Source organism: Stenella coeruleoalba, assembly GCF_951394435.1.
Source record: "Stenella coeruleoalba genome assembly, chromosome: 10".
Classification (NCBI taxonomy): Eukaryota; Metazoa; Chordata; class Mammalia; order Artiodactyla; family Delphinidae; genus Stenella; species Stenella coeruleoalba.
The window spans coordinates 33,728,598-33,752,754 of NC_137156.1; the positions used below are offsets into that span (position 1 = coordinate 33,728,598).

Below are 24,157 nucleotides of genomic sequence, written 5' to 3' on the forward strand. Positions count from 1 at the left end.
TGTGAGGGGGAGCAGGGAGGGAGGGCGGAGATGTTCATGACTAAACTTTCTCCTTGACCAATTTTGTTTAACTTGTAATTTAGAAAGGCTGATCAGTTAAAATCCTACCCCCTCACTGGCAGGGGTATTCTTTGGTAATGGTATTTAATAACAGAACTCCCACTGGACATTTACTTACCCTTTTCTTCTGGGAAAAGCAGCCATTCCTCTTTGCAAAATCAAGACAATCACAGTTGCACATTTTCCCAAATCTTTGGCTGTATTGCAATGGTTGTTTCATTTTGTAATCTCCAACTAAACATTTCCTAACCATGGATTAACAATATAGTTACTGACTGGTTTCTTTTAACAGTATTTATCCAACATAACAAAATAAACTGCAATTTGTTATACTTTTTTTTTACAAAACATTTTATAAATATTTTTACAAAATGTATACAAAGCAATTTCAAGTGAGACATACTATACAAATGAAGGTATTTAAGCAAATAAAGCCCACACCACACTGACAGTGAGTGACGCGTCCTCTTTAAGTCAAGTCAGTCTGTAAGGCCTCCCTAATCTAACAAAGTCTGCTAAATTCTTCAGCGCTAAAATAGTTCTTTTTCGTAATTGCCAGTTTAAAATTTGCTTTATCTTTAGGCAGTACTTAAGGACACAGAAAATCAAATGCTTAATAACAAATTCACACTTTTCCACAACAGAAAAAAAAAAAAAAGAAAAGAAAATGATTTTTGTTACTGAGTATGAGTAGCTCTAAAACTTAACTTTGACTAATGAATCTGAACAACTGAATGTTGGCCATCCGAGGCTGAGCTCTCACCCTCCACCAGAGGGGCCTCGACATGCGAGTTATGACCTAATCACAGGAGTAAAATACATTTCATAATCGTCATTTGTCATTATCTAGAATCTTTCCTCCATAAAAAGTAAACTTACATACAAGGACACAAAAATTTACAAGTTTCATTTTGGTAAATTAGGCTCTCCGTTTTCTAGACAAGTGTCAAGGCTTAAAAAACCCTTTAAGATGGTATATCGAAAAGTTGGGACTGGGGTAGCAGGGCAGGGTAGGGAAGAAAGAGAGGTGACAAACGTACATGGAGCTTATCTTGTCTCTTAAGCATTCCACTGATTCAGTAATTAGTGTAACTCATTAGTAGCCTCCGTGAAGGCTTCTAGGTATAAATTTCCACAATGAGAAGAATTTGATCAGGAGGGACCATCTTTAAGTCTTGCTAGGAATTAGGGGAGCATGAGCCCTAAGAGAAGAGCCTATGAAATCATGGGGTTCAGGGCAGGGTGTTACCCCAGGGCTACCCAAACAGAAAGTTCCAACTGGCAATACCAACTTATCTTTCTAATATGTTACAATACAGGAAGAAGGGGAAATCTGCAACTTGGACATTGGCACAAATAAGGAAAACATGGTCACCGTAAAATGGCCCAGATTTTCCAATTTCTATTGGCTCAGGGGTGGGAGTGCGGAGAAGGTATTTTGCTTTTGTGAAGACTGGCTGTCTCACAGGGTTTCTTTGTTTGGGGGACTAAGGAGCAGGGAGAGTCTAGGTCTTCTGTTACTGTGTTTTCTAGTAATCAGAAGCCTTCCTTTCCATTGCAGGCCAACCTGGAAGAGAAATGCCCAACATGACGACAGGGGGGTCATCCCCATTCTGGGGATGGCCAGAAGCGGATCTTGGCAACATGTTAGAGTGGCGCAGCGTGGGTTGCGCCTCTAAAGCCAGAGAGATGGACAGAATAAATGAGAGCCCGTGCACATAACAGGGAGGGTGAGCGTGTACACGCTGTCGCCAAAATGACCTCTGGATCTGAACAGCCCAGACACACGCACGCACACAGGTATGTAAGAGGGTACATACAAAATACCATATGTAGCTTTCCCAATGCTAGGAGATACTGATGGTTACAATGACATTGAGAATGAAAGTGTCAACAGAAACGGGATGACCTGGGGCAGGTATACAAGAAAGGAAACTGGGGAAAGCTCCCTGAAAAGAAATATAAATAAATAAAGCAATAAATCACGTTCACGAACATGAACGTGGGCCAAACACAAACTATGGCAGGGAATGTCCTTTGGCTCTCAAGTGGGAATCCCGGGTCTCAGATCTTTCCTCTCAGTGGTGGGCTGGCTGGTTACCTTTGGTTTGTCTGTGTTTTGGTAATGATTGCTGCCAGGGGTGACTACTGTTCTCAGACAACAAGAAGCAGAAACAAGGCCAAAGTCCCCTTAACGTTTAAACTGAAAAATTACAACATAGTTTTCAAATGAAAATACTTTTGACGCTTGCCTATTTGTTGTGGGAGGGGTGCAAAGAGAGGTTAAATGCAACAAAACCCAGCAACCAACAAAAACATACATTGTATGCTGCCTAGATCCAATTATAGAACGCAAAACCCTTGTTTTTTCTCAATAGTTAACATATATATGCTTTTACATATATACATATTATAATCCTCATGGCTCTATCCCGGCCTCCCCTGTACACTGTGCCACTTAACTGGTTTCCATTTTCTTTTATTTCGCCTGGTGAGATTATCGCAAGTCGTGCTGTCGCAACTCAAAACAAAGTATTCCCTAGATGAAACTCAACGCGGATATGCTGAAGAGGTGAGGTTTTGCTCCGGGAGCATCAGAAAAGCACTTGAACGATGAACAGGAAGCCCTGCTTGTGCGCTACAGGTGCTCACGCCAGGGCCGTGGGTCCTGGCAGAGCAGCCAGGACTAACTGCTCGGAGGCGGCCAAGGGGAGAGCCATGTGGTCTCCCGGCCCATGACACCCCAAGACCCCCCCCCAAAGCCAAAATTTGGAGATGCAGTGGGATTTCTTTAAAAGGTATCTTCTATCAGTCCTGTTTGATTTTCTTTAATAAGTCTGTTCTTTTCAAATGACTTATGATTGTCAGAATTTTACCCAGGGCCTAGTGTACTGTGATCTCATTGAGTTACAGTGTTTAAAAAAAATAAAACAGATAAACAAAAACAAACAAAAAAATGACTATAAGCACTTTCAAAACACTTGAAATGTGTAGGGCCCATCAGACTGCTTTCTAACAAGGATCAGTTTTACTGAAGGATCTCCCTGTAACCACGACGAGTATTGCTCTTAAACAAAGAATGGGATTGAGATTAGAAAGAATAAGCTGTGATGAAAGATCAAGCAGGCTGGAGACAGGAGACCATTTCCATTGCTTTTGCCAGGAAAGAATGTAACTTGTCCGGGGCAGGGTCTCAGGGGCAGGTGGGGGAGGACTGCGGCTATTAACACTCTAGGATACTATTTACAGCTGCTTCTAAAATGGAGTCAGTTTCTACAATGCCTTCACTGTGGTCCGGGATGAACTTTTCCAGGCAGTTTTCCTGCGAAGCCATTGGAGAAAAGTTGGGGAAATCTAACTCAACAGAGCCGCTAACCGTGGGGTCACTCTGGGGCTGCCGCCCCGCCTTTTTGAGTTCCAAGATGTTCTTAAACGTTGTTTCTAAACTCTTAGTGAGCTGGAGATCAGGCTGGGGCTCGGCTGACCCTTTCATGATGTCTGTGTGTAAAACTTCATTCTTTGGAGAATTCCGCAGAGTCTTGTCCTGGAAGGAGCTATTACACGTCATCTCCAGGTGCGAATCTACTAGGAGGCTTGAGAGTTTGCTCTCAGGACCGTGATCTGGTCTGGACGAGTTCTTCCGGTGCCCTTCAGGGCCGGGAGAGCACTCACTGCCTTTCACGGAGTCCTTCCGGCTGGTTTTCTCTTCAGACGCACTCCGGTACTGGACTGAGCCCATTTTGTCAAATTTCAGTGCTCTGCCGAGGCATTCGGTTTTTTTAGCAATGTTTCCTTCTGCGGAGACCACGATGTGATTAGGCACTAGATGAAACTGGTCATGATTCGTGGGTTCTGCCGCGCCTGCTTTGGCTCTGTCTCTGCTCTGGGCCTTGGCCGTCAGATGCACGGAACTGGCTGTTTTACTGCCGTGCTGGTCACTCCTGCCAAACTGCGTCTCATGAGCAGCTTTATCGAGTTTGAAGGAACAACAGAAATCAGCCTGAAAGCCCTCTGGAAATGGGAACAAAAAGAACGTTAATGAAAGAATGAGACAGGACTAGACAGTGGCCCCTCAGTGGGTCAGGTGCAAACCCACCCCACCCTACCCCACCACACCGAGTCAGCTGTTCATGGCCAGGAATGTGCAGAAGCACAGTACTTGAGGGGCGTCCTTGAAAAGGAACTGAGGCTGCGGGGCTGCAGCTTCCAGAGGAGCTTAAACCTCTTTGAAAAAGGAGCTGCTGGATGACAAATGGGAAAACCCAATGGGCAAAAAGCTCCACTTTGTCTTGGTCTCTCACTGTAGTTTTGGATCAGTTTTTTATTAACGACTGCTTTGAAACAGTCTGAAAACAGCAATCAGATGTTAGTATCAGCCTCGTTTCTTCCTTGGAGCAGAAGGCCCTGAACAGAGGCTCTGGCGGGGGGCCGGGGAGGACACAACTACTTGTCTGTGGGTGATCGCACTTCAGTCCCTCTAAACGCGTGGCAGGGGACCTGGCATAACTGGTGGCACTTTGCCAGGAACACAAAACGAACGATCAACATGCACCTTAAATGGCATCTGCTTGGAAGGGCGGTGGGGTATGGAGGAACCGGGTCTGAGGGTGAGTGCTGACCTGTGCCAGGCTTGAAGAGCCAAGGATGGCGAGAGAAGTGTTAGTGAGGATTTAGCGGGTGGGGGGTACGGAGGGAGGGAAGCAGGTTGCTGTTATGCAAGGGCAAAGACAGTGTTCACTCTGGAAGTAATGCAAGTGAAATAGAGCTTTGGTGATACCTATAAAGCCAAAAACGTGGATTTGTTCACTAAATCCCCAAATATGAGATCTCGGGGATACAGCCTTGAAATCAAAAAAGGCGATTCCACCCAACAAACACTGTGCACGTACAATACAGAGGAGGACGGAGCATGCCCCTGCCCACGTGACACCAGGCCTGAGGGGCTGTGACAAAAGAGGAGGGTTTATCCCCAAAGCCCAATTCACCCAGTGGCAATAGGGGATTTCACGTTCTAAGAAAGAGGGGCAGAAATATATCTCACATTATTCTCTTGTTTTTTGGAAAGATTTGAGGATTCTCCTAGGTATACAGCAATTCCTTAGGACTCTCCCTTTACACTGAGTATAAGGATCATGTATTCTCTTTGAAAATTTCTTAAGCCACATCAAACACAAGGCTGAACCTTAATATTTAAGTATCAGAAAAGATGTTAGAAAAATAGAAGTAAAGCCAGAGGAAAATAATATTCCAATAGGAGGGGAATGGATTAGCCAAATTATCGAATTAGTATATTAAAAATTTATTAAATATTATTTTGAAGACTATAGCAACAGGATAAAAACTTCAGATGTGTTAAATGGAAGAAAATTAGAATAACAAAATCACATCTAGCACATGACATATGATTATAATTATATTATAAGTGATGTATGCAAATGGGAACCATAACTGGAAGAAAACTTGGAGAAATAAAAACATTCCTTTTCTAGGATGGTAAAAGTCTGGGTAAAAATTGATATTCCACAAATTGTTATGTTATTCGATTTAAGAAATTTTAGACGCTAGAAAGAAGTACAGAGAATTCATTTATAAACGGCAGAATGTGGGTTGAATCTAGCACAGATGCAAATGGCAGGAAGCTGATGGGGTGCGGGAAGAGTACCAACAAGGAGCACTACAATCTACTAGAGCCTGTGGGCAGGGACCATGTTTCACTGATTCCCCCCCAACAATGCATTGCACATAGTGAGAAAACTCAATCATTTGCTGAGGTTTAGTTGCTTCCGGGAAGGCTTCTGACTTACTTTAGTTCTCAAAAACTAGGGAAAGATTGATAAGTCTGAGTTTACAATGGGGAAGAAGAATCACTTAACTGAATGTAAAATTCCAGTTTGGATTTTGCAGAACAATCTTTTCAGAGTATTCATATCCTGCTCTCAACTCTGGATTTTTTTCTCCCCAGAATTCAGGATCTACCTTCAGGTTTCAAACTCCAAGGTCACTTCAGACAGTCTCCGCAAAGCCATAGTCCCTGAACCCTGGCGGTAGCTCTCCTCTGCTTTTACTCTGGCGTTTCTTACCGGGGTCTACAAGTGCCAGACGCTTGTCCCGGGACAGAGAAGCTCTTTCCTCCTGGTTGAACATTCTGTCGATCATCACCATCTCAGCGGAGGGATTGATCCGCTGAAAATGAGAGAGCCCAGTCATTTCAGATGCCCTTTAACAAGTGCAAACAGCTCGCTGTGTTTTGGGGACAAAGGAAGCAATCAGAAAGGAGAATATGTTTATGCTTGACATACTTTTTTGAATCGTGTTTTTTGGGGAAAGGTAATTTACCACATTGGTACAAACTTCAGAAGGTACTAAAGGGGATGTGGAAAGTCAGTCTTCCTTCTTCGCCTCCCCTGTGCACTGCCTTCCTCACCCACCCAGGGCCCTCCCTGCAGGAACCCTCGTGCCAAGCAGTTTAATAAACTCTTCCAGAGATAGTTTATGCACACACACAAATTTACGTTCTTCGTTCTTTATTTTTGCACACAAATGGCAGCAACTATACACACTGTTCTGTACTTTTCTTATTTCCTCCTCTGCTTAATATGTGGGAAATCTTTTCATTAGGATAACCTTTTACTTTATATTCTGCTATGCTATAATTGTGTTGTGTTTTGGCCATGCTGCATGGCTTGTGGGATCTTAGTTCCCCAACCAGGGACTGAACCCGTGTCCTCAGCAGTGAAAGCACAAGAGTCCTAACCATTGGACCTCCAGGGAATTCCCTATAATTATGTTTTGTATTAAGGCTTTCCTTAGAATTATTTTTTGCTGTACAGAATCAAATCTTAAATTATATTTCTGGGTCTTATTTAACATAAAAATTCATGGCAGATATAATTTGTCCAAGTAATTAGTCCATTTGTCCAAGTCTGTCCAAATGGTCCTTTTCTCACAAATGATAGAGTTAGTCTTTTTGATATCTCAGAGTTTAGTTTCAGAAATGACTGTCAATATAAGAACAACTATTTCAGACTTTGGTGGCACAGTTTTAATATACGTAAGTATAGGCATATCTCATTTCACTGCGCTTTGCAGGTATTGCATTTTTTTTTTTACAAATTGAAGGCTGTAGCAACCCTGCATCGAGAAAGTCTATTGGCACCACTTTTCCAACAACATTTGCTCACTTCATGTCTCTGTGTCACGTTTTGGTAATTCTCCCAATATTTCAAACCCTCCACCAGCAAAAAGACTACATCTCACTGGAGGCTCAGATGATGGTTAGCATTTTTTAGCAATAAAGTATTTTAAAATTAAGCTATGCACATTGTTGTTTTAGACACAACGCTACTGCACACTTAATAGACTGCAGTATAGTGTAAACATAACTTTTATTTGCACCAGAAAACGAAAAAGTTCATGTGAATTGATTTATTGCGATATTCACTTTATTGAGTGGTCTAGAACTGAACCCCCAATGTTTCTGAGGTATGCCTGTAAATATATACGCTTTAGTTAAACACAAACACACACACATACATATTTATACTATATTGCGTACGTGTATAATGTAGTTCAGCTAATCTCTCAAGGTACATTTTCAAAGCTGATCTCAAATTAAAAGCCACTGGTAAGAGACCAATTTATTAAAGTCTGTATGATTTTAGAACTGCTTCTAAAATCTCAGATAGGTTTGGTCTTTCCATCATTTTCTGAGATACCTTACTCCTTTCTCTAATTATCTGGTGTTTTAAAATTAATTTTAGGGGAGTTCCTCAGCGGTCCAGTGGTTAGGACTCAGCGCTTTCACTGCTGTGGGCTGGGGTTCAATCCCTGGTCGGGGAACTAAGATCCTGCAAGCCATGCGGTGCGGCCAAAGGGAAAAACAACAACTAATTTTCGTGTCTATCTGGGGTGCTGAAAATGCTCTGGAATTAACGAGTGGTGCTGCTTGCACAGCCTTGTGAATATACTAAAATCCATCAGGTTGTACGTTTTAAAATTAAGCGTGATTTTTTGGGGGGGAAATTATTATTGTAATATATGACAAAAGATTCATATTTATTTTTTTATTTTACATTTATTGGAGTATAATTGCTTGTTGTGTTAGTTTCTGCTGTACTACGAAGCGAATGAGCTATATGTATACATACGTCCCCATAACCCCTCCCTCTTGAGCCTCCCTCCCACCCTCCCTGTCCCACCCCTCTAGGTGGTCACAAAGCATCAAGCTGATCTCCCTGTTAAGCATGATTTTTATGACATGCTAGTGATCTCTCAATTGAAAACAAGACAAAACTAACTTTTTTTTTTTTTTGGCTGCACCACGTGGCTTGCAGGACCTTAGTTCCCAGACCGGGGTGAAAACCCGAGTCCTCGGCAGTGAGAGCACAGAGTCCTAACCACTGGACAGCCAGGGAATTCCCAAGACAAAACTAATTTTAACACCTGTCACCACCTCATCTTTTCAGATATTATTCTGAACAATATTCAGCAGAAGTGTTGCTGGTCCTCTCCCACGTCTTCTGGTTGGTGAGAGGCAGTGGACAGCATCGGAGTGCGGATGGGGGTCAGGTGGTCCTGGTCTGTATTCTAGCTCTGCTAATTACACTGCAAACTTACTGGCTGTATGATGTTGGGCAAATTACGTAACGAAAGCCCTAGTTCCTCATTTGGAACCAGGAAAACAATAGCACTGACTCAGTGCGATCAACCATGGAAAGCATAGCAGATATAGCTGCTGTTAGTAGAAGATTCAGTCAAAGGTAAGTTTTTCTACAACTTTAAGTATCTGTGCCTTTTAAACTATGTTGGGAAAATGTAATTTCTTGAAGTGTTTCTCTCTGAATTAGTAGCTGTGACCTGTGGAGTTTAAGAAACAAACATGCTTGGTAGTGGAACTTTACCATGGCATCTTCCAGGAGCAGGCATCTGTACTTGTTAAGCATAGCTTGGGTCCTTTTTAGGAGCTGAGTGGCAACTGTTTCAAATTCATTGTCAACTTTAAAAAGAGAGAGAGAGAGAAAAAAAAAGTAAGAGAGTGCAAATCACTCACTAGGTCCTTTTTTCCTTAGGACTGAAATGAATTATTCCTCCATTTTCTCTTCTTAGTTTAGTTCTCCCTTGGTTAAACATCATCCTTCTGCACTCCTGTCCCTCACTATTCACTGGAATGTGATCACAGAAACTCATTTTAATACTAGCTTATTTTTACTCTAATCAGGAAACTAAAAACATAATGCCTTTAATTAAGATCATTTATAAAAGAAAACCACGTTAACACAGACCAGCAGCACATGTCAATGAACAGAGAATGATCTACTAGTAGGTGACCTAAGCCTCCACTTCCTTCCAACAGCATGAAAAACTGAAACCGCTGAGACAATGAAGTCCTACTGTCCGGGCTGGGCAGACCAGTTTCACGTAACGACACCAACTCGTCCGTGGCATCTCGCAGGTCATGGTCCTGTGGCTCTGTCCTTTGTCTCTCTGTCTCCAAAGGTCTCACGTTTTCCACTTCACTCTTCTCAGAATCTCCACATCTCTGTTTAATGCTGGATGTGGACACTCTTCCCTGGTCCTCCCAGGGAAGCTCACAGTGGATTGACTGCTGCACTCCCCTCAGAGACCCTGCTCTGGACTCACTTTGGAACCTCAAAGAATGCCTTTTGGGAGCTACAGGATCTATCTAATTCATAAAAGTGATAGCAGCAGCTCAGGGTACGTATGCATTCTATCTAAACGCAAGGACTGTGCTTGAATCACCGTGCACAGCACCTCGTCCAGGGCCGTCCTGTCTGCAGCCAGCGTCCACACAGTGCTCTGGATTCACTGCCCTCAAATGCGTCCATAAAATATTCGGACATCTGGGTATCCCTCCAAAGAATGCTGAGAAAAATAAGTCACAACCCTCAACGTGGACTGGGAAATCAAGTAAATTGGGAAGAAGGTAGGTCTGCAATGAAAAACAGTAACCTGGCTACCATCTGGGGGTGATGAGGCTCTGGTTCTCCTGTGGGGTGAGTCCCCGGGAGGGCGTCCCTAGGAGGGTGTCTGGTGTCAAGGTGGCACTCTGGGGGTCCAGGCTGCTTACCTTTCTTCAGGTCTTCCTCCGTGGGCATGGAGCCCTGGCACACATGGTAGGAGAGCAGCCTTTGCACTGCGTCACTGAGTGATCGGAACTGACTTTTATCAGGTGTCACCGTGTGGGTTTGGTCCCTCTGTAACTGCTGGAGAATGCTGTTAAAGAGAAATCACCAATGGCAGTGTTGAGTCATGTGAAGAAATCTAATCACGATGGTTATTTGCATGCAAAGACAATGAGAGACACAGGAATGTTATTATCCAGAGTATAGCAGGTCTTTTTTCCCCTCAGTTTTTTTGGTTTTTTTGCGGTACGCGGGCCTCTCACTGTTGTGGCCTCTCTCGTTGCAGAACACAGGCTCCGGACGCGCAGGCTCAGTGGCCATGGCTCATGAGCCCAGCTGCTCCGCGGCATGTGGGATCTTCCCAGACCGGGGCACGAACCCGTGTCCCCTGCATCGGCAGGAGGACTCTCAACCGCTGCGCCACCAGGGAAGCCCTCCCCTCAGTTTTATACTTCATACATCATGGTGGGTTTAGAGTTTAGTCTAACCATCAACACAGGGGACTCAAACTATGACCCTGGCCTCAAAAGCATGGTGTTCCCCCCAGCCATTCAAGTGTGGGCGCTCACACAGACCTTGGCAATGCCTGACCACTGGCCAGCTAAGCTTATGGTAATATTTCTGTTCTGAACATAGAAGTTTATTTTTTTTTATTTTTTGGACTAATAAACATCATTGATAGAACTTATTATAGACGAATAACCAAACAAAGTCTGTGTCTCAAAACCAGTGTTAAATCAATCTCAGGGCTGAGAGGAAGAAAAGGGGAGCCTAAAATCACAAGAAGTGCAGACATCTCCTAGGATCCCTGTCCTTCTGGATCCACGCTCCCTTCAGGGTCTTCACCATCATCCATGTTCTCTGCCACTGGACAAGCTTGCATGATATTGTCTTCTGATACAGAACAAATCATCCAAGGTTCACTGGGATTTCAGGAGAAATCAGATAGCTTGGCAGTGTGACCACCATGAATAAACAACAGCTCTGCTGGCCCATCTTCTGCGTCGTCCTGGGATTGTTCCTCTCCAATTTTACTTAAATCCCAGACATTCAGCCTGTGATCAGTATAACTGCAAGCCAAAATGGTCTCATTGTGAGGCGACCACTGAACCTGGAATATTTCATCCTTATGTGATTCAAAGGAATGCAACTTAAGTTTCGGATTTCTCAGATCCCACAAGGCAACAGTCTTGTCAGCTGATCCTGTGGCAAGAAGGAACTCACTAGAAGGACTGAAAGAAAGGCAGTTCACTTCAGCAGTGTGAGTACCAACTGCGCGGCTTGGTTGGACATAGGACTTCATTAAACCTTGCTTCTCCTCAGAGACCCTCAGGCCAATCAAAGGGTATGTGGTTGCTAAAAAGACAAAGAACTATTCTCCTTAAGAACAAAAGGGTGAACGGTAGGCTCAAACTACATTTGAGATAGATATAGATATAGATATAGATATCTCCTAACAGAAATAAACTATAGGGAAAGATTTCCAAAGTATACTTTAAAAAATATGTAGTATCATAACCTGACTGTTGTTGTATATTTGTTGAAGGTTAGGAACCTAGAAAAATGTTCAAAATGGGTCATTTCCGAAGGTAACTCACAAAGCTCCTTTAGTTAGCTGTTTTGCAGCAGGCCTCTTTTGTCCTCCCGAATGACTGTCCACCTAAAGACAAAACACACCTCTTATTATTCCCTTTTGTAGAATAAGCAAAATACAGTTATACATAAGGGTCACTATGTTTCCAATATTTTCAAATCCTTATCAAGAGCAGACTCTAAATGTAGCATTTGCTATAATTTGCCAGTGTTGAAAAATGAAACAAAGAAATCCACAGACCCATGTAGCGAAGTTGCACTGTGTCAAGATTATAGAAAGCTGTACTATCAGCTCCTTGGAAGGACTTAGCTGTACCCTAAAGCCTGATTTCCCAACTCCCTCTACAAAGCTTCATTATATTTTTGAAGAAATATATTTTAAGTAACAACTCCATAAACATCTGAAAATTCAGTAGACGGTCCTTAATTCATCCTCTCAGTGGTAAATAAGGGAGCAAACACGTCTGAGCTCCTGTCACATACAGTCCAGGAGTGTGACCTAGCAGAGGGCATTTCTTGGATCACGGTAAGGAACAAATACGCCTTACATCAGAACCTGAGAACTGAACCAGATCCTTCACTGAGTATTCCAGGCAGGCCCAGACTACCACAGATTTCATTAAGCTATTATAAGTTTGATGGAGAAGAGACTAAGGCCTTAGAAAACTGAAAACAAAAATTTTTTTTCTTCTTTTTCAGACAAGTATGGGTTAAAAGACCATAGGGACTGACTACTTCATACACTCCTGCAGGAAAAAAAAAATCTCTAGTATAACTAAGAGGAACAGATTCACTTTTGATAGGATAATAATCATTATCATTCAACAGTAAACGACATTTTTTGAGTGCCTATGATGTGTTGGCTGCTGGTATACTATTAATTCATGAGGAAGTGAAAGAACTGTAAACATGTGAGAAATAGAACAGACACATTCATCCTATAAACATTAACATTACAAGGCATGGCTCTCGGGGAAGGTCTTCAGTGAGCACTTTTGTGGGCACACAGGGTGACAAGGCTGACTGTGCAGGTGATGCCAGACAGCCACTAGCAAACAGAAGGCGACGCGACCACATTTTCTGTCAGTCGTGCTGAACATTGAGAAGAAGCTGTGCAAACTGTTTTCTACCTGCGCAACTGGCTGGCCAGGAGATGATCCAACGACTTTTTCCTGCTGTGGTTGTGTGGTTCCTAAGGACACCGGTATAGCTTTGCTTCCAGCATCCTGTCCTATTAGAATGAACACATGAGACGACGTTCAACAGAAACAGTAAATCAGGCCCCTTGTGTAACCCCTAGAGTCCAATGTACACAGATTACTGAACATTCTGAAAGGGATTTGTTTATCATGGGTGCTGGCTGTGAGGAAGGAGAGCAGGAAGTACACTTATCTACCAAAGCTCTAAAGACAGAGGTAAGGATTATTAAAGCTTATTTAGGTAATAAATAGAAATAAACACATAAATAAATGGTAATAAATAAAAGCTGTCAATGCTACAGTTTCAAATTATCTAAGGTCTAAGGAATAGGCCTCAAAGCAGTGATCTGTCAGTATTACAGAACCCCCGAATACTCACAACTTAAGAAAGGGAGGCCCAAATAGAGGACTGGCTAGGAGTGTTCATGCCGTCATCTTTTCTAGTACTTATTGAGCAGTGCGGGTGTTCAAAGCTTTAGAAGAAATGGAAGACACGGCCCACCGTATTTTTTGTTTTTGGCTGGGGTGGGGGAGTGTGGGGGGGAGATTCTAAATATACAAATACAGGATAGTCACAGAGTCGCATGTGCCGTATGATACTAGGTTTCATTGTTTCTAAGCAGCACATTTTTTTCACATAATTTAATGTGTTGTAATTTAAACAGAAGTGCTTTTCTTTTCCTCGTTAGTATATAAGATACTACAGATGCAACATGGTACATTATTTGGGTGGAAAGGATACGGAAAGAAGGAAGGATCAGAGCGGAGGTGAGGCTGAGTGGAAGAGATGCAGGATGAGGGATGCGTGAAGAGTGTGCCCTGGTGCTGGGAGGACTGGGACAGACCAAGGAGAGTTCACAACAGGGGCTCCTGACCTGGCAGTGCTGTGCTCAAGAGGCCTGGGATGGGCGCTTGTCTCAGGCCATCTGCAGTCTTGGAAGCAGAAATGGGGGAAGTCTGATTCAAACTTTTTTTTTGAGCCTGTGAAAAAACATTGCCAAGATGGAAAAATTAATATCATGATAAAAGCTTTAATCACTTAAAGTGCCAACCGAGTCTGTTAACGAGTCTCCCGCATCACCTTCGGCTTAGCTTACAAAAGTTTAAAAACATTATTCTCCTATCGCATCGGGAGAACTGCAAAGAGTACCCTTTAAAGTCTACAAGCCTGCTGAATTTTCTTGACGCCATTCAGGAGGGATGACTGATCCCAGCTGAGCTGATTGATAGCCTCTGCTTTCTCACTCCTGGAACTCCTGTGTTCATGGTGCTCAGATGCAAAGCTGAGCCTGAAACCAGTCTCTACCCCCAACAGTTTCTATCCTCAGTAATGCAATGTCACGCCTGCAAGGATTATGACCCTGAGTATCAGTTCCCATGTGGGGTCTGCAGGGATGCTGAGCACCCGGTCAGGGCCCAAGCACCAACCCCAAATCTACTGTCAACATTCGCTGTCCACTGTGTGGATGATCTAAAGGAAGTCTCACCCCTGCCGTCTGGGATGTCTCTAGTTCATGTCATGATAACCTCAGGTGCCATGTAATTGGGAAATGTAAATTCAACTGAATATTAGTCTGAGCAAAATATTATTAGAAAAATTAATCTAATGTTTAAACTGTTGTGTGCTTCCTTTCTATAAATAAGGAAGATGAACTGGATGATGTTTAAGGACTAACAAATTCCTTTTAGCTCTAAAAAAATCTGTTATCTCTATAATGCATTTAGAGTAAGATGATAAAGGGTTTCTAAACTACTCCCAAATGTTAATCCTTTATGTCATTACTACTTCACAGTGCAGTAAGTTTTCAGTTTTTCCTTCAGTTTTATATTTTGTATACCAGCAGGTGATTTAGAGTCTAGTTTAACCATCTCCTGTGACCTTGGCCTAAGCAAAATGTTCCCACCAACCATTCACATGTCGCCGCTCACACAGACCTTGGCAATACCTGGCCATTGGTCAACTAAACTCATGTTAATATTTCTGTTCTAAACAATGAATTATTCTAAACAATTAATTATCTATTTGGTCCTTTTTTCTAATACAGAAATGGAGATGGATTTGACATCAACCAAGAAAGACTGGAGGAGGTCTTTACAAAGTTGGAAACAGTCACTTTGCTCATCCTTCCATTAGCAGGGAAGGTCGGACCTGCATCTCTTAGTGAGAACACCACGGGGGAAAATCTCCCGGTCTTCACAGCATTTGCCCTAGAAGATAACTCCACACTTTCCTACCGTAGGGAAGCTCTTCACAAGAAGGACACCCGTGTTGTGAGGAGGCCTGAGGTGAACAGTGAGCACAGGCCTTCCTCACAAATATTTCCAAGGGACGAACACTAAGGGCCACCTTGACCTAGTGGTTAGCATTCCGGGCTTTCACTGCCATGGCCCGGGTTCAATCCTTGGTCGGGGAACTGAGATCCCGCAAGCCGCTCGGTGCAGCCAAAAAGTAAATAAATAAAAACAAAACTAAGGGCCACCTTGAATAAAAAAACAAACAGGTAAAAGTTGGAAGAACGTGGTCTAACAGGGCAAGGCTATATTCTAGATGGGACTCTGAAATAACGAGATAAACAGATGAATAGGTGAACCAGAATGAATATGTTCAAATGACCAAAATCCTCATAGCAGTGTTGCCGGGACACAACATTTTTGGAATTTCTTTCAATATGCCTAGTTCACATGAAACAGAAGAGTATCATCCTAATTGCTTAAGAGCACACAAGTTTGTTTTTTTTTAAATAAATAAATGTCATTACCCAGCCTGATCTCCCACCTTATTTATCAGATATCACCTTGAATGATTCCTAGCTATTGAACAGACAGATAAAACAAAATCCATGCATACAGAAGTAGTAAAACTGTAAGAACAGCAAGGAAGAAATCACCATAAAAGTCAGGAGAGGGGCTAGGTTAGGAAGGTACATGGAAGGGGGTACGTTCTGGGGCACCGATAATCTATTTCTTGAGTGGTTACCTGCATGGGTATTTGCTTTATAATTATTTGTTAACTGTACATTTATGTTTTCTGTATTTTTCTATGTGTTTCTTCATAATACAGAAGAGTAAAGAGAAAAAAAAATTCTCTGAACAATGTAATCTAATGTCAAAGCTTGAAAAATTGCCATCATTTAAGGGTATAAAGTACTGTTGTGTCTGAAAACAAGGTTACTAACTGTAGGGACACCTCTTGTTTGAGCAGGTTTTTTGTTTTTTGTTTTTTTTGGCTGCAAGGTGGTCTTTCTCTAGTTGCAGCGAGCGGGGAGCTACTCTTTGTTGCGGTGCGCGGGCTTCTCATTGTGGTGGCTTCTCTTATGGCGAAGCATGGGCTCTAGGCGTGTGGGCTTCAGTAGCTGCGGCACGCGGGCTCAGTAGTTGTGGCTCGTGGGCTCTAGAGTGCAGGCTCAGTAGTTGTGGTGCACACGCTTAGTTGCTCTGAGGCACGTGGGATCTTCCCGGACCAGGGCTTGAACCCGTGTCCCCTGCATTGGCAGGAGGATTCTTAACCACTGCGCCACCAGGGGAAGTCCTGAGCAGGTTTTGGTGTAAGTGTTTTACAGTCCCCTTGCCCACACCCATGTGGGGGTTGAACACTGGCATCAGTGCATTTTCATCTTTCAGCTACTGCCAGTACCCCTCACTGTGTCCCTCCCCTTGGGACTGGAATGATCTCCCCACCTCTTATGCTATGAGGGTAACACGGGTTGGGCGGGGCGGGTAGGGCCAGGATGGTGGTAGAATTGTAATCCACTGGGAACTTGGTTTGGTGTCCCCACTGGAATCTCCTCCATTCACTAGGTCTGTATGTTTGGAAAGCGCTGCTGCCCGAGGGATCTGCTCTGTGCCCAGATGTTCGCTGGTCACTGGTCACTCCCAGTCCCCTGATTTCAGAGCAGGACTTTTGCGTGTCTGGTTCACTGCTGTATCCCCAGCACCAGAAGAGGGCCTGACACCATAGTGAGCGCACAGTAAATCATTGTTAAATGAAAATAAGTGAGTGAATTCCACTGCGGCATTAAGTCATAGGGGTCTGTACTTCCTCCTAGTCCAATGCCCCTGCCCAGGAGCCAGCAACTTTCTCTCATTCCCCCCAAATTTAGGTTGCCCCCGAACTGACAATCTTTTCCAGAAAGAAAATATATCATTCAGGTTTTTTTTTTTCTGAACTCTTAGAGAAGACTTTTAAAAAATTTTATTTATTTATTGCGCCGGGTCTTAGTTGAGGCAGGCAGGCTCCTTAGTTGCGGCATTTGAACTCTTGGTTGCGGCATGCATGTGGGATCTAGTTCCCTGAACAGGGATCGAACCTGGGCCCCCTGCTTTGGGAGCATGGAGTCCTATCCACTGTGCCACCAGGGAAGTCCCTCTTAGAGAAGACTTGCTCTTGAAATATATTTTCTTCACAAATAGAGAAGCTATTTAAGGATATTTTGTTGAGAACTTGGCTCCAAGAACTCTGCTCATATCAATGTACAATTTTAACTCTTTAGAGCCTGTATTATCTTGATACCACGTGAATATACAGAAATCCACCAATGGATCAGAATACTCAATATATCCCTATCCCCCTCTGTGGTACACTTTGTAAGAAGCCAACGACAAACTAGGAAGATGATATTCGTCAACTGACAGGCATTTGCTGGGTGAAGGAGGCCATCTGGGATCTTCCCAGCCCATAGTCTCCTCTGGGAATTGCCCCACTGCCATAGCAATGGGTTGGAGCCAGCACAGTTCGACACACAAAGGTCTGTTACCTGCTAGAGGGCATTAAGAGCTAGAATCCAGGGAACGAGCACCTTTTCTTCCCATGGAAAGTGCCAAGCCTGTCAGTGAGCAGCTTCTCTACCCAGAGGGGTGCTTTTTTCTATTTTGGCTCAGAGGGGCACTTTTTCCTAATTTGAACAAAGGCTCCATATAGAGCATCAGCTCTATATGTATAGAGCTCCGTATAGAGGCCCTGCGTGGCCACTTCCTCATGTTCCCCACGACTGGCTCCTCTGGTCAAGGGTGACTGAACCACGGGTGGGCCAATCAGACTCTCTCTCCTTGGAACTGAGAATTGGGGGAGGGGGAGGGATACCTAAGGGCCGCGGTTCTCAAATACAGGTTTATAGCCTAATTGCATCAAGATCACCTGGGGGAGCATCTGAAAGACAAAGTTTCTGGGTTCATTCCACAAAGATCGATTCAGAAATCCAATGTGGGGCTTAGGAATCTATAAATTTCAGAAGCTTTCCAGTTAATTCTGATACATTGCTAAGTTTTGGAAACCACTGCACTTGCCAGTCTGTTTTTGTTTTTTTGTTTGTTTTGTTTTTGCCAGTTTCTGTTAAACGCTTGGAAGAGTGAGAGAGGACCATGAAGGAGAGAGGTGAGGCCATGCTATCTTGAAGAGGCCAAGGGAGGAGCAGAGAGCCTGGTTCTGACTCTTATAAAGAAGCTCCACTAAACGAGACGTTCTCCTTTTTGCTAAATGTGTTAGGGTGAGCTTCTAGAGAGCTGCAGCCCGAAGTACCTTGACTAAGACATTCGGGTGTTCACTGTATGCACAGCACCATGGTAATCACAGAGAAGGCAGCTGAAGGATACCACACACAGTCTTTGCCCTCTGAAAGTTTACCATCCAGAAAACAACCAGGCCCACCCAAACACATTGTACCATATTATGGTGTCCGACCTCAGGCCCTCATGCATGACCAGCAATCCTCTTTTTCCCCTGGCGAGCTCCTTGCTTATTTTCCACTGAAGCCTATTTCATTATCTTCAAACCTGTAAGCCAGGTGAGAATTCATTCAACTTTCTACCACCAAAGCTACGACATCACCTGCAACCCCATTCATCCCTTCCCGCTTCTCTGTTACAGTGGAAGAAGCATCCCCCAATGCTTTTATAAAAAGAATCCCACCAACGTTCTGGAATTCATATCCTTCTCCTTCTCATGAGCTTGGAAAAGAGCTCAAGCCTTTCCCGTATCTTATAAAAACCACACCCTGACTCCGCACATCCGTGGAGCTACTGCAGTGTCAGTTACTGTCATTTTTCTGGAAGTTGTCTGTGCTTATCACCACACTCCCCTACTCCCCTTAATCTATTGCAGCTGGCTTCTGCACATATCACTCCATGGAGACAAATCTTACCAAGGTCAACAACTGCCTCATTGTTGCTACATGTGTCAGAAACATTCCCATCCTGACTTCCACCCACTTCCCAGCAACACTCCACTCTGTGGACACCATCCCTCCCGTCTGCCTCATTTTCCTTTCTTAGCTTCCAAAGCTAAGGGTTTTACACCTCCTCTCTGGAATATTCTGAGTCTTACCTGTGGACCCCTCTTTCTGTGTCCACCCCCTAAGTGTGTTGGTGCTTTGGGGTTCTCTCCCGGCTGCTCCTCCTCTACTGACACACTCTTCCTGATCCGTTTCATCCACTCCCACCGCTTCCATCACGATATATATGCTGGTCAATCCCACTTCAGCTCACAATTCACTCTCTGCTTCAGCACATGTAGCTGTTGCCCATACAACTTGGTTGTCCCAAAGGTACCTCACCCTTGACAAACAACCTAAATTGAACTCAGAACTTCCCTTCAAATCATCCTTTCTTCCCATGTTCTCTATTTCGGTGAACCTGGGTGTCACTGCCAGAAACTTCTGTGTCACCCTTATTCCTCCACTATAGCCAATCAATCAGAAGTTCTATCTAACCTGCCTCAAATCCATTCACTTCTCTCCATTTCTTCTGCCACTAGGCTCAAGTGGGTCTGCACTATTTCATGCTTACGTTACGACACTGGCTCCTGCGCCCGGCATCAGCGTCCTGTAGCGTTTAGGGCTCGCTTACCTTTCCCACCTAAATCTTCACATCTCACTTGAACTTGTTTTCCTTCTCCTGCAGAACCACGTTCTCTTCTCTCTGCAAGGCTCTGCACTTGCTGATTCCACTGCCTGAACATTCTTTACTCAGACCCTCTCTTGCTGGATAACCTCCTTCTCCTACAGTAGGGCTCAGTCAGAAACCACTATTTCGTGGAAACCTGCTCAAACCATCCCATCTTGGTGAGAGGCTCCTTTTCGGAGCCTGGTGCCCTGGGCTGCTTCCACCAGAGCACTTAGAATACTGTCTTGTGGCTGTCGGCTTATCTGCTGCCTCCTGCTCTGCAAAAGACTGTTGCATCCCTGGGACTTGGCCCAGGGCTGGCCCCGGCAGCTACTGATACACTGTTGAATGAATGAATCAGTGAAGGAAATATTGTACCTGGTGGGCAGTATAAATAAAAAGTGCGGAGGGGAGATCAGTGGAGGGTCCGAAAAAGGCTTCATTCTTTTAGGGGCTTTGGGTGCCCTGAGGGAGGAGAAGCATCTAGGCCAGATAGGAAAGGACATTCAGTGAATGCCCATCAGCAAAGGCTTGAGGCTCACGATGAGTCTGGCCTGTTCAGGGAGCCATGAGGGGTCCTGCCTGGCTAACCTGGAGCAGCAGTTCAGCTTGAGAACCTTAGCGGCCAGGCTGGGGGTTGGCACTTTCTCCCGTGCAATGGGAAGCTCCCAGATGATTTGGTTCAGGTCACCAAGCAAATGTTTTAGGAAGATAAATGTGGTGGAAGCCAGACTTTAGGGAGAGTCTGAAGGCAGATTAATCACCCCGACAACTGTTACAGCTGTCTAATTACAGTACAAATGGGCCTTGGAAAACATCTACCCAGCGGTCCATTCTTCCTCGTTTACACTTCAGAATCACTTGGGGAGCTTTTGAAAAATGCTGCTGCCTAGAGCCTTTAGTCTAGACCATGTAAATCAGAATTTATGAAGGTGAGGCCCAAGCATCCATGTTTTTCCAAAGCTCCCCAGATGGTTCTATTGCATTGCTAGGGTTCCTCACTTTCAAGAGAAAACTAGGGCTCAGAATGTAAGATAGGAACTTAGATCACAAAACCAGTCACTGGCAGAGGAGGACCTGCAAGTGAGCTCTGACTCCTATTCCAACTCTTGTTTTCCCCATTATACTGCTGTCCCTCTTAAAGTCTAGCTCAGGGTATAGATGTAGAAAAGAGAGAAATGGGAAGCAGTGTGGTAGAGACAGCTAGCTGGTGGAGTCTGCCTTTACAGCAATTTGCCCATGCTCTGAACCTCCATCTCCTTGACTGTGAAATGGGAACAGTAATGCTACTTGTAGCCCCAAAGAAAGGATTAGAAATAATACAGATAGCCCCTGCATGTACCAGTTGTTAATAATATGATCATTATTTTCATTATTATTGGGAAGAATGGATATAAGACATTCAAAGAAGAATTTGTAGGATTTGTAACTTATTAAAGGTACAGAGGAAGAGGAAAAAACAAGAACATCTAGATTATGAAGTCTGGGCGTCTGAAAATACAGTGCCTCCACAGTAAGGTAGGCAGGCTGAGCTGGATGGGGAAAATTAGGGAGGGGCAGGGCAGGCTGGAGACTTCAGTGGTAATTGCTTTGGAAATCTCACACGGCAAAGCGCCGCAAAGCACCAGTAGGTGCTGCTCTCAAGGAATTTAAAATCTAAAACTTTTAGTGATCTAAAGAGATTTGGACTTAAAATAATTTGTTTACTTTTGTTTGATAGGCTAAACTCTTGCAAACTGCCTTCTTTGTCACTAACTTTTGAAATATTAATCCATTTAAAAGAGAGTTTAAATCCTGGAAATGACTCCCTGCATTAAGAGGTTTAAATTCACAGGGCTCCTCAGAGACACGGCTGATTCTAGGTCTGTGGCGAGGTAATCACAAGACATGCCTACAATATCCTGTGCTTCAAAGTGCTCAAAGGAGGTGGGGATGTGTCAGAAGTGTAGAAGTCAGCTTAAGTAGGCCTCCACTGACCAAACTTGGGACAATATAAGCATCAAAAAGAATAATGAAAGCAATAAATTGCAATGTTAACTTTAAAGAGAATACATGGCCTTTTGGAGATATACACTAAAAAATTACAGATGAACTTATATGTCTGGTTTAGCTTCAGAGTAATACTGGGGAGGGGAGACTGAGTGGGGTATGGATGAAACAGGAATAGCCATGAGCTGGTAAGCACTGGAGCTGATTGAGCATGGGGGCTCATTATACTAACTTGTCTTTGTTCGTGTTTAAAATTCCCTGTAATAAAGTTTTTAAATTAATGCAAAAAAACAACTATGATTTCATAGTGTTAAACACACACACAATGTGAGAAGAAAAACCTCTTTTTTTATGGAAAAATCCCAGTCAATAACAGTAGATAGGATAATATAACTAGAAAATCATTTTGCAACCACTAATGCAATATATAGCAATGGAGTCAAATCACTGGGTGAGAGGCCGGGAAACTGGAGAGTCACGTGGTCCCAAAGCACCATCCTAGAGATCATTTCTTCCTTATATGGGAACAAGATACCTTTGAATACCTTGAGGAGAAACCTGGCAGGGGGCCACCATAACCAAGTGCTCACATCAGAATCACCCATAATGGGAAAAACCGACATTATGTGCCAACCATTCAGCCAGAATCTAATCACGAGGAAACAATCAGACGACACACTGAGGGCCACCCTACCAGACAACTGGTCCAGGCTGCTGTAGCCCGAAGAGGTGTGACAATAAATGAAATCAGTGTTCTCTGCTTTCTAGAGTGAGGCATTGTCATAAAGGACATTACTGGGTCAGCTGGAAGAAATGTGATATAATGTTATTATGTTAATGTTAAATTTCTTGGGGGTGATAGTAATACTGAGATTGTGTTGAAGAAGGTCTTTGTTCTTGGGAGATACCTGCTGAAGAATTTAGGGGTCAAGGGTCATACCATTTGCAAGTTACTTTCAAAAGGTTCAGAGAAAAGAGTGTGTGTGTATGTGTGTGTGTGTGTGTGTGTGTAGAGAGAGACACACAGAGACACACACAGAGCAAATGTTGCAAAACATAAACAACTGGTGAATCTAGGTGAATAGGTTCACGGTACTCTTCCAACTTTTCTGTGGTTCTGAAAGTTTTCATAATGGAAAATGTGGGGTGGGGACTTAAGTTCGCTCTTCAAGAAGCTGGTTACACTGGTTGCCTGCAGGCAACTGCGTGCCTGGGGAGCAGGAGGAAGGAAATTTTTCACTGTAGTATACACCTTTCTGCACCTTTTGAATTCTGAACCAAATAAGTGTATTATCTATACCAAAAATAAAGTTTATATTTAAAAACTCATTGTTCTCTAATATTAATGCTTTATAGTATCAAAACTTGACATATTAAATTTCTCCAAATAGATAAACACTGTAGGCCCCTGATAATGGTATTTTTGTTCATTACAATGTTCTATAAAGTAACTTATACAGAAATTATAAAAAGAGTCACTGCAAATGTCTCTGGATGTCCTAGGAGTTTAAATGTTAGATGACACCTCAGCACTATTTTTCCAACTTGTGTTGCCTCCAAGGCTGTGTCTTCCTCACTCCAAAACACCTGATGCTTTAATTGTTCTGGAAAACCTGCAGCAGAACACACGGGACATAATGCAACTGATCTAGTTCCCAATACTCTTTGGCATTCAAAGTCACAAAAACTACTTTGGAGCTGCCAGTGTAGGCTTCTTGTTACCTTGGATAGTTGAAACTTTGGGGAGTCAGAAAGACAGATTTTTTTTTTCCCCCTCATTGAAAAAAAAAAAAGGAAAAAGAAAGGAAATGACCATGCTGTGGCTGATTATGTATAATTGATTAAAATAAACATAAAGCAGATCAATATATATAGATATAAAGTAATCCTCAAGTTCTATAATTAAGTAAAAACAGGTATGGTGTGTTGCAGAGATAAGTATATATGTGACATTTGTGCTGTATATGCAGAGGACATATCTGGGGCAAGAGAAAGAACCTAGAAACAGTGGTGGCCTCTGGAAGAGGAAGGCTTACTTTTCATTCTGAACTATTTTGGAACTGTTTCTAGTGATTACCAATGGCATGTTTTACTTATTTTTGAAAAATGCATCACTATGTTGATAAATGCTGTCCAGGTATCACCTCCTCTACCTGGGGTAAGTTTTTAAAACTAGAAGAAAACAAGAGTATCTGTAATTCCACCACCCAGAGAACTGCTGTTAAGGGAGCAGTACATTTCCTCCTAATCAAGTTTCTGGTTGTTTTGTAAGCAAGAGGGTTTTCTATTTTCTAGTTC

The 24,157-nt window shown here is 43.3% G+C and overlaps 1 protein-coding gene across 8 annotated transcripts in view; it reads right to left on the reverse strand.

The window, feature by feature from the left end:
* Positions 1–249: 249 nt before the first annotated feature.
* BICRAL (BICRA like chromatin remodeling complex associated protein) overlaps positions 250–24,157 on the reverse strand; it is a 104,521-nt gene continuing 80,613 nt past the window's right edge. For all 8 annotated transcript variants that reach the window (XM_079932916.1, XM_079932917.1, XM_079932915.1 and 5 more), the window contains 7 exons: positions 13,870–13,975; positions 12,926–13,026; positions 11,801–11,862; positions 10,148–10,293; positions 8,961–9,055; positions 6,141–6,243; positions 250–4,071 (listed from right to left, as the gene is read on the reverse strand). In XM_079932916.1, coding sequence (XP_079789042.1) covers positions 3,284–4,071; positions 6,141–6,243; positions 8,961–9,055; positions 10,148–10,293; positions 11,801–11,862; positions 12,926–13,026; positions 13,870–13,975 — 1,401 coding nt within the window. In that variant the 3' untranslated portion in view covers positions 250–3,283. The remainder of the gene's footprint in view (positions 4,072–6,140; positions 6,244–8,960; positions 9,056–10,147; positions 10,294–11,800; positions 11,863–12,925; positions 13,027–13,869; positions 13,976–24,157) is intronic.